The sequence below is a fragment of the Notothenia coriiceps genome, unplaced genomic scaffold (genome assembly GCF_000735185.1).
Source record: "Notothenia coriiceps isolate Sejong01 unplaced genomic scaffold, NC01 NC01_scaffold00037244, whole genome shotgun sequence".
Taxonomy (NCBI): domain Eukaryota; kingdom Metazoa; phylum Chordata; class Actinopteri; order Perciformes; family Nototheniidae; genus Notothenia; species Notothenia coriiceps.
Genome location: NW_011369945.1, coordinates 15,957,389 through 15,968,158, shown reverse-complemented (window position 1 = coordinate 15,968,158; position 10,770 = coordinate 15,957,389). Strand labels below are relative to the sequence as shown.

The 10,770-nt window shown below is 39.5% G+C and overlaps 2 protein-coding genes across 2 annotated transcripts in view; both read left to right on the top strand.

The window, feature by feature from the left end:
- LOC104965354 (uncharacterized) overlaps positions 1 to 3,457 on the top strand; it is a 34,726-nt gene extending 31,269 nt beyond the window's left edge. The window contains exons 8-10 of the mRNA XM_010794309.1: positions 1,580 to 1,638; positions 3,164 to 3,253; positions 3,380 to 3,457. Coding sequence (XP_010792611.1) covers positions 1,580 to 1,638; positions 3,164 to 3,253; positions 3,380 to 3,457 — 227 coding nt within the window. The remainder of the gene's footprint in view (positions 1 to 1,579; positions 1,639 to 3,163; positions 3,254 to 3,379) is intronic.
- A 6,329-nt stretch (positions 3,458 to 9,786) lies between these two features.
- Positions 9,787 to 10,752, top strand: LOC104964848 (putative pre-mRNA-splicing factor ATP-dependent RNA helicase DHX16). Its single transcript, XM_010793733.1, has 2 exons — positions 9,787 to 9,858; positions 10,429 to 10,752. The coding sequence occupies exons 1-2, from the start codon at positions 9,803 to 9,805 to the stop codon at positions 10,688 to 10,690; spliced, it is 318 nt and encodes a 105-aa protein (XP_010792035.1). The 5' UTR covers positions 9,787 to 9,802; the 3' UTR covers positions 10,691 to 10,752.
- Positions 10,753 to 10,770: the final 18 nt, after the last annotated feature.

Below are 10,770 nucleotides of genomic sequence, written 5' to 3'. Positions count from 1 at the left end.
TATTTTTACTGAAAAGGTAAGGCAAGGCAAGGCAAGTTTATTTATATAGCACTTTTCAACACAAGGCAATGCAAAGTGCTTTACAAAAAATGAAAGACATTAAGAAAATTGCATTTAAAATCAGTCATTAAAAATAAAAGTTAATAAAATAAACATTAAAAGAAAAAATACATGGATAAAAGTTACAGTGCAGTCTAAGATATGAATAGTTCAATTAAAAGCAGCGACAAAAAGAAAAGTCTTCAGCCTGGATTTAAAAGTAGTAAGAGTTGCAAGGCAAATGGAAACTGTTAATCTATTACCTATCAACACAGATATCGGCAAAGCTACAGGCAGGCAGGGCCCTGGCATGTCCTGGAAAAAGTTGAGAGTGCCATACGCCCTTGAGCCTGGACCCAGCAAATATCAGTTTGCAGCGTTTTGTACACACACATCCCTATCAGGCTTTGAAGGGGAGGGAGGACCCACCACCCTGCTCCTCTCATCATAGGAGGGCAGGGTGAGGTCTACACTGTAGGAAGGGGGGTTTGGAAATCTGCTTCCATCTTCCTTGTATTGTTTTGGTTTGGATTATTGTGGTAGGCATGGTGATGAAGCCGGGGGAGATGGTGCGCGTCTCTGCTTCGGTGATTTTGGTGGGCCTCGTTGAGGGGCGGGGGTAGGACATTCTGCCAACCCTGCGTATCGCCTTCATGCGGTCATTGAACTCCAGGGGGGAGGGCGAGGGTGAAAGGGTGAGCGGAGAGTAGAGAGAGCTGGGGGATGAATGAAGAGTATCCTCAAAGGTGTTGACAGGGGGGTTGACGGGCAGTGGAGACTCCTCCATTTGTGTCATAGGTCTCCCTTAATCAGAACATTCCTCAGGCGGGTGCAGTGATACTTCTTCAAGGTTTTCTGCGCGATGTGTTGTGTCTTTCTCCNTTAGTTCTGACTCTGGGGACAGAAAGTTGACCAGTCCCAGAAGACCTGAGAGTTCTGGATGGTTCATAATTTGGCAGTAGGTTAGAAATGTAATTTGGGCCTAAACCATTCAAAGCTTTATAAACCAGCAGCAGTATTTTTAAATACATGCCCAAATTACATTTCTAACCTACTGCCAAATTATGAACCATCCAGAACTCTCAGGTCTTCTGGGACTGGTCAACTTTCTGTCCCCAGAGTCAGAACTAAACATAGAGAAGCAGCGCTCAGTTATTATGCTCCAAATATCTGGAACTGCACTGTAACTTTTATCCATGTATTTTTTTCTTTTAATGTTTATTTTTATTATCTTTGCTTTTTAATGACTGTTTTTAAATGCCATTTTCTTAATGTCTTTCATCTTTGTAAAGCACTTTGAATTGCCTTGTGTTGAAAGGTGCTATATAAATAAACTTGCCTTGCCTTGCCTTCACCGTTTCATAGTGAACCTAAAATATTAGTACACTTCTCAGCGGGTGGGCTTGCCCTTGCAGGCAGGACAAGCTCTAGTTCTGCTTTAAAGCGACCTAGAGGTGAGGGACGGGGCAGACTGTCCTTATCTGATTATTTATAAACGGTGTAATCACAATTCATTAACCATTCTGTATTTATCCTCTAGATGCAGTTCACACTCTCACCTGCGCCATCATGCTGCTGAACACTGATCTACATGGTCAGGTGAGTAATGACTAGTATGTGATGGAAGCATTGCTGGATTTGAGACTGTTGACGCCGTGCAAAGACACATAAACAACCCAACCACCTTTCCTATAAAGGAGCAAAACACACACACTTCATAGTTGTTTAGCCTCTTTTAGTATTTTGTGTCTCTGTCATTCTGTTCATTTTTAAGGTAATTTTGTGTCTCTTTGTGTTGTTTATTGTTATTTTGTGGATCTTTAAAGTCAGTGTGAGTGTCTTTGGGGTCATTTTGTGTTTCTCTGTATTAATTTTGTGTATATTTGAAGTCATTTTTATATAATTTCTGGGTCAATCTGTGTCTCTTTGAAGCCATTTTGTGTCTCTTTGAGGTCACTTTGTCTTTTTTCAGTTGCTTCTCATCTCTCTGCAGTCCTTTTGTGGTGATTTTGTGTTTTTTGCAGTTGATTTGCATGTGTTTGTAGTTGTTATATGTTCCTCTGTGGTCATTTTGTGTCTCTTCTTCGTTGGTACATGTGTCTTCAAGTGACATTTTCGGGTCAAGGCCAGTGGGGCCTCTAAAACTTTGTCCCCCTTGGCCTCTGCCAGGTAGGCTTGTCCAATAATCCATCCATGTCTGGCTTACATATGTACACGTGTTGCATTCAGGTAAAGAAAAAAACGTATAAAAGGTGATTTTTAAGAGCAGAATTCTCCTCAGATGCCCTTTTGATTAACTCTGGAGTTTGGGGAATATAAGCCTGATCAGCAGCTGATCTGCAGGTCTGCCTGCTGAGCTCCTCTCACCATCATTAATGTGCTACTATTATAGTCAGAGCCTCGCTGTGCAAATCTGGGCCACTCTTCTCAGTGATAGTACAGCTCTGCGGATGAATGATTAATTAAAGTGGCTCAAGAAAATCAGCTTCTTTAGGAAAGTTTAAACTAATTTGAACTGATATACCGTAAGTGTGATCTCGTTGGTGACTCTGATCATCATCACTTTCATCCTCTTTCAAATGTTTCAATTAATCTAGAAAATATTTCAAAAATGACCTCGTTTTTTTGAAGAATAAGTAGTTAAGATAAGATGTTGTTTTGTAATCCAAAAATACTATATACATGATTTCAGTCATTGTTGTAACCCATTTAAATGTGTGTCTGTTATAAAATCACAGTATTTTTCAATTCACTTTTATTCCATTATGATATATTATTATAGCTTATACTGCTTACTAACCTGCAGTGTATATCAAATAATAAAAAATGGGCTCCAGATTTAACAGATGCACATTGTAGTGATGAACACTTTAATGCATCAATAATTCTAATCCAGTGATTACACCATTTGATTGTAAAAGGATAAATCCTGCATCAAGAGTACTTTAGTATTTAGATGCTAATATTGTTGTACTTTAACTAAGATAGACAAATCATGATTTGTACTTGTTACTGAGTAGTATCACATTGTCGTCTTGATATTTCTACAGAGTTCTGAATACCTTTTCCACCACTGTGTGTAAATATTGGTATGTAATTAAAGCCAATATTCCATTGTTTTCAGAACATCGGTAAGAGGATGTCGTGCACGCAGTTCATCAGCAACCTGGAGGGACTGAACGACGGCCAAGATTTTCACAAGGATCTGCTTAAAGTAAGTCTAAAATAGCACACACACACGCGCATGCTGTCATGCACAGACACAAGACGAGAGCAAACTGTGTGTGCCAGCATTGTATTGTCCCTCCGATCTGGCTGTCTGGCCTGCGCTCACTGCCAGCTGGCTTTCACCACATCTCCAGAGGCCTCCAATCAGAAGCCTGCCTGCACCCAACACTTCCTGGTATACTCCAGCTGAAAGACGAATTGTTATGTGATGTGGAGCCGCCCCTCGGGGCATCTGCAGCGTTAGATTAGGCTTTTAGTTTAACCCAGTTTACTTTGGTTGCAATAGATATAGTGAGCCATCAGACGGCGGGGTCAGACGGAGGGCTGGGGCCACGTGATGTGGTGAAATAACCCAATCAGTGAAGGCAGCCTAATGATGATGTCGTTGATTCGTTTTGTCTGCTGAGTGGTCCGTCAACATGCCACAGGACCCCAGAGTGCAAGTCAACAAGTTGTAATGTGGTATTTATAATGCATGAGGGGCAGAGAGCGAGGTCACGTCCGTCTGCCGCAATGAATTGTGAAATGAAAAGCTGTTATTACAGTAGGAGCACATAGTTTCCATGAGAGAGAAATAGAGAGAGAAAGAAACAGTTTCACAGACGTGCATTAGATGTTTTATTAATGCTTGTATGGATCCCGGAACAGGCTTTTAATCATGCCTTCCACTTTCCACAAACTCTTTTATTCTCTTTCATTCTCAATGAGAGTCCGTCTCACCCTCCAGCTACACTCTTTTCTCTCCTTCTCTTGTTCTCACATTTTAAATGTTCTAGCCTGCCCAATCTCACTTTTCCTTATCTTGACTCTGTTAAGCCTCGGTGCAGTATAACTCCATCTCCAGACTGTCTCAGTGCCAGCTTTTATCCACCCAGATTAAACTCTCCGTTCCTGATCGTCTTCTTTTCGCCCTCCTCTGATTCACTTTCGACTTTGTGTTATTTCTCTTCAAAGTTCTTAATAGGTGGTTGAGGGATTTACTAAATTAGGTTGTACTCTTAAAACTGAAAGGGACCCTTTTATGCTTTTGGGTGTATCCCTTTCCTGTAGTGTGTAATATAGGTTTTTGTGCATGTAAATGGTCTGCAAAGGCTTAAATGCCTGCCTGAAAAACCTTCATTGGACATTTGTTTACTTCCGTAACATAGTGACATCCATATGTTACACTCACGCTCCTATTGGCAAGCGCTCCAACACATTGTGGCATAGGCTTAGGGGCGGAACATCTCTAATCGGTTGACCAATCACAACAGAGCCTGACAGCTAACCAATCAGAGCAGATTGGGCTCTGGTTTCAGACAGAGGGTGAAAAAAGGTGCTGTAGCACAGGCAGTATGAGAAATAAAGAGCTTTTTGAACATTAAAGAAGGGAGACATGTCCCAGTAGAGACACAGAATACAAATATAAACCTGAAAATGAGCATGATATTACAATCTTAAAGGATTCTCTGTACTAAAGTAGAACTAAATGTAAATTTAAAGAGTTATTTGTTGCTGTTTTCATTTTTAATAACGCAACTACATTTTAAGAGATTTGAGAACTGAGTTGGTCCATTCAAATGAGTAGCTTCCGAATGACATTTGGTTTTAATACAGAATTCCTTATTTGAAGGAAACTGAGCTGCAGTTTAACAGTTACACTTCCCAGTTAGTTTGACAGCTTTATATAACAACTCAAATGTATCGAAACATTTTGATGTTGCGACTTTTTAAGTATTTTTGTTAGGCATACAGGTTAATAATACAGGGGTAATTTATTGCCATTTTTCAACAAAGGCTTGCGCAAAACAATTGCATTTCAATCCCACCAAGCAATACTATTACATACAAATGTATTTCTCTTAGTACCATTTTCTTTCTTGTTTTTGTCCCTCCCTGTTTTCTCTGTTATCTCTTCATCATTTCCTGCAACAAAATAATTGCCATCCCCTCCTCCATCCGTGTATTCCCCATTTCCTTTCCTCATTTTCCTGCTTTCCCATTTCCCCTTTCGCGTCTGGTATCTGTGTATGTGCTTTAAATACATTAGGATTCAGCCTGAGAAATCCCTCACTCTGGGCCATTTTCTCACTGCTGTTTATTCTGCACAACACACATGTACTGTATATCTCACACATTGCCCCAGACTCACCACTTGTTTACTCTGTTATCTTATTCACAACAATATTATATCGAACATTGTGCTTGCATCAAATGTTTCCTTTATTTCTCTGCCATCCTTCAGTCCCTTTTTCCGTCCCCTATCTTTTAATTTTAAGTGGTTAATACTGCCCTAGTACAGCATTCAATATCTTCCTCTCACTTTGCCATACTTGAATACTTACCATAAAGTAATTAGTTATTAATTTATTCTTTCTACTTTTCCATCTATATCTTAATTGTCATCTCTGTCTTTACATATATGTCTAGACAACAAAATGCACCGCTAGAAATTCAGTTATCTTTTCTTCAATAATTTGGTTAATGACCAACGCAATGCATAAAAATGCAAAAATAATGACATTCCTTTAAGAGTAGGACAAAAATTGGCACTACACAAAAATTATTTGTACATATTTCAAACTCATTCAACTTACTTTTTCATGTCTTCTTATGCAGTAATCACACAGAGCAGAATTGTAGACATGTAATGATGCGTTCAGGCAGTACGGTTAAACATACATATTTTGGAGACAATATCTGCATTTACTCAAGGTTGGATAAAGTCAAAGCTCTGCATCCACGTGGAACGCATCCATCATAATGCACGGTACAATGCGATTATTTAAGAGTGTGCCTTATGTTTAAGCTTCACTCTGAGGGACAGGAAACACTGCTGAGCCCTGTAACTAAAACAGAAATCAGCTGGCTGCTGGACTGGAAAATAATAAGAGAGGCTTTGCATCCCCATGACACCTCCTGCCACCTCTGTCCCTCAGGTACCCTACCTACCTCATCATCAATTAGTTCCATTCGCTTTGCATTTTCTAGATTTGTATGCTTCATTAACTCTCTCAATTGTTGCCTTTTCTTCCTCTTTCGCAATGATTCACTTTGCTTCTCTCTCTCAGCTGATTTTGATTAAACCTTGTGATATTTTTCCCATTAGCACCACAATGGAGCAGTAGATTGTAGCAATCTCCTGAACTGAACGAGTGAAGCTTTGGCTTCAAAACCTTCTCTTATACACTTTCCAGAACCCAGACTAAACTTTTAACCCCAATATTTGAATTACTGGGCTGGGCGAATACAGAGTATTATTGTATGTAAACGGCTGCTTTCTGCAGAAACAAAAACTGTAAAACTGGTAGTTTTCTAAACCAAAACAAAGAGCTGAAAGAGGCTAAAATGCACCATAACGCTTAGGGGAGCTGAAGCATCGGGTGATAATTATCTGTGTAAAGCTAAGACTCACTCTTTTCATGTTGACCTATCTCTTACAAAGGTACAAAAGCCCTTAGAGGCTAATTACAAAAATCACTTTTGTGAATAAAAGCAGACAGAAAAAAATGTTATGCAGATAATTTTTCCAAGCTACCTTTTTCGTCATCTTTAAATCAGGTGGAAAACGTTGAGGAAGTTACACCTGCCAAGACAGATATTGTTTGTCTAAAATAACTGCCATGTCATTCATTGCTTAAATTTAAGGAATGTTTTTAGCTCTATGTAAAACATGTGGCCTCTTTTGGCCAAAAGGACTATTACATCAACAAAAAACCTTTTCCTCCTGTTATTAAAGGTCTCCTATCATGCAAAATGCACTTTTGTATGTCTTACATAAATGTGTGTCCCTGGTGTGTCAGGGAACTCACAAAGTGTCAGAAAATACAACCCTCTCTCTTTTCCTCCGTACCCAAATCTCTAAAAACGGGGGTACAACGGAGCTGATCCAGATTCGCTGCTGATATGACAGAAACGTTGCTATCAGAAACGATACACAACGTGTTTTGGACATAATATGGTCTTTGTTTACATTAGCAAGCATCGCTAACAACTTCGCTAACAACTTCGCTAACAACTTCGCTAACAACTTTTTTAACTTGTGTAAAAAAGCAGGACACAAAAAGGAACTCACCTTGTGGTAAACCCGCAAGAGAAAAGCATTTGAGCTCCATACTGTTTCAGAAATAATCCTTGATGTGGTTTGGAACATGATGCNGGCCTTCTTGGTGGCTCGGACCTTCTGTTTTAATCATTTTGTTTTTTTGGTAATTGCACAATAGGTGAGCCTCAGTCTCGCTTATGGCCATTAGGTCTGACACTGCAGTGCTGCAAAGTCTTTCACAAAAATTGAGGTAGCAGCCAAATAACAATTACATGTTACAGTCTTCTGGTTTAATGTGTTACGTTACAAGGGGGGAAAAAAAAAACATTTTTAACTTTGCTCATTTCTTTAGGGCTTTATTTCGGATTATGGACAAGGCGCTTTTTAATTTTGGAGACAATTTGTTACAATATTTTGGGAAAAATTACTTATTTACTTTTCTGGCGGCGAGTTCTACAGAGACGTTACCACTCTCATAGCTGTTGGTAAATATAAATATGGTTTGCTTAATTAAAACAAGCTGGAACGTCTTGCTCTGTCAAATGTCAACAGTTCCTTACTCCACACCTCTAAAGTGTTATTATCAACACGTTATATCTTGTTACTCTCTGTTTTACTGTTTTGCGTGTTCGGATTTTTTGGCTCTTGCGTTTTGGATGGTTGCCTGGAACTACTTAAAGCAAGTAATCGTTAAGGCCCATACTGTACACCCTATACAATAAGGATTTGGCTTTTTGCGACCTTTGTTTGAATCCAGGTATAAAGCGATACATAATGGTTACTCCTGTCAGGTTAAGGGATTTTTGTACCTTCGGGTGGTTTGTTTTTTAGTTGTTTCTTGGCGTCAGCATACTCTGCCAGTGCGTAGGCGTTGAATGACGCTAGCACACTTTAGCGCTGAGTTATAATGCGATCCAAATCTGTATTGACTCTTTTACAACTACTGGTACATCAATTTACGTATATGCATTAATCATGACTCCAAACTAGTTAGACATTTTATTTCATCACATGTTTATGTCACATGTTACACAATTGTGTACAGATACCCAATCCATCTAGCCTTAACCAACTGTGACTTCTACACCAACCAAAGTACCGTAGTTTTGCTATATATTTCCTAATTCCGGTCAGAGTGATATTAATACTAATTCACATTTTTTCACTGTCTTTTCTTTGAATCTGGGTGTAATTTTGGTTTTGTCCGATTTTCTATCGAGTTATTGATAACATGGGGTTCACATAAGTCTCATCCGATCGGTGAATGTGGCACATATTCATTTACGAGCGCCATGTCATTTTACAGATATCGTACTTACTTTATTTAGAGGTAAAGGTAGGGATCGGTCAATTCTGCCATTACATTCAAAGACTTGCACAGTGACTCAAAGTTGAATCAGATGTTGTGTCTGTAAACTGTGATGGATACTTAAAGGTCCCATGTCATGCTTTTCCGGTTATTACCCGTCCCCTTGTGTGTTATGTTTTTCTGCATGTAAACGGTCTGCAGAGTCACAAACCCTCAAAATACACCCTGTAGCGAGTAAAACTCTAAAACAGAAAATACCTCCCCAAAACGCCTCGTTGGTGAAACGTCATCATGACGTCATCATCCATTTTGATTGGGTACGTGCTTACGAAAGCATGTACCCGGAACTAAATGGGCCAATCCGTGGAGCCGTTACGTTACGTCCGCGGAGCCGTTACGTTAAGCCCCCACTGATTGGTCCAAATTGACCAATCCACACACACACACTCAGTGCAGGAAGCCCTGCTGATTTCTGCTCCCTGCTGCAGGCTGATAAAAGACAGTTGGGATCGCGTGAAATTCTCTCTGCAGACCCATTCTCACAGCGTTTATCAACCTATAAACCTTTTTCTTACTCAATATCAAGCCACACTTATTGTTTTTATTTCGGCTGTGACTTTGTGTGTTTTCAGGTTGAGTTTGGCTGTGTTTGGCTCTGTATCGCTAAACGAAGGAAATCACGGAGGTGGGGGGGAGGAGCTGCAGCGAGCCGTTTAGTGGAGAAAGTGAATACTGCTGAATACACATACTTTACAGAGATGCTGTATGCGAAACCAATGTGAGTTTGGAAAATTGCACAGTATTTTTCTATTTTAGTATACCTCAACAATGGAATTATGATCAGTGGAAATGGCCATGACATGTGACCTTTAACTTTTACAACACAAACAAGATACGTACCTTTTGCACAAATAATCTATTGTCTATCTTCATGCTGAGCATCTACATATTTGCATGACAGACTGTGCACACCTGAGGTTTTTGACACCTGACACCTCGCACACAACTTGAAGCTGTTATTTCCAGGCTTGTGTTGTTTGTATGTGTTTAACAAATATGTGAGGATGTTCTTTAGAGAGTGTTGGTGAATGCATCACTGCTTTCTTTCATCGGGTATTTGTTTATTTAATGAACTAATGAAGTATTTCATTGTTTATCTTATCTGTTTGTTTGTGTTTGTCTGCCGTCAGCTGGGACGCAGAATGGCTGAGCTCCCGGTGGACCCCATGCTGAGCAAGATGATCCTAGCCTCCGAGCAGTAAGTCTCCAGTCTGATAAAGAAGCATAATCCTTCGATATTTTACAGGACGCATTACCAGATAATAACAAACAAACCAAAATGATATTTAAATTGGATGAACAGCAAACGGGGAACTTGGTATTTGTTGTGAATAAAGAATTTAAGATTGATAACCTCTTAGGGAGGAATGGTTAAACAAGTCATGTTGCCTACTTTGTGATATCAAAAATAAATTCAGATTTGAGCTTTTGTTACTCTTAATATATCAACGTGAGAAAAACTGCTTTAGATAAAGAAAGTCAAATCTGTCCGGTGTGTGAGCTGCCAGAAATAAGAAAATAAGTCTTTTATTATGCCCTTTGTTTTGTAGCTTTGTGACCTTTTGTTAAATTATATAAAAGGATGCATTTGGGTTACTGGATATGAAAAACAGAAATATTCCAAAAATAGTTTATTGTTATTGAGTGGATGCATTTGAGTCCAAAGTAAAAAGCTTGTGTACTTCAGAGGTGGCTTATCAATATTGTTTCTGCTTTCTCTCTCTACAGTTTTATACATTTCTTTGAATTGTTCTCCATCTCCTTCCAGATACAAGTGTTCGGAGGAAGTGTTGACGATAGCAGCCATGCTGTCGGTGAACAACTCTATTTTCTACCGACCCAAAGACAAGGTGGTGCATGCCGACAACGCCAGGCAGAACTTTGTGGTGCCAGGAGGAGACCACCTGGTGCTGCTCAACGTCTACACACAGGTAGAAACACCGCAGCGGTTACAGTTGAAGACATGTTCAAAATACAATTTAAAAAGTGTAATGCAATCCAAACCTGTCTTTGTGAAGCTTATCATTTAGTTAGTGTTCATTTGTGTTGATGTTTATGATTGGTGTCTAATGGAAACAACTAGGAATGTTCATATTATCTTTGACCCGGT

What these genes read in the sequence shown, in the direction of transcription:
- LOC104964848 (XM_010793733.1), top strand. Translation starts at nt 9,803, where the DNA reads ATGGCTGAGCTCCCGGTGGACCCCATGCTGAGCAAGATGATCCTAGCC. An exon ending in ATGATCCTAGCCTCCGAGCA is followed by an intron (nt 9,859 to 10,428) that starts GTAAGTCTCCAG and finishes ATCTCCTTCCAG; the next exon opens with ATACAAGTGTTCGGAGGAAG.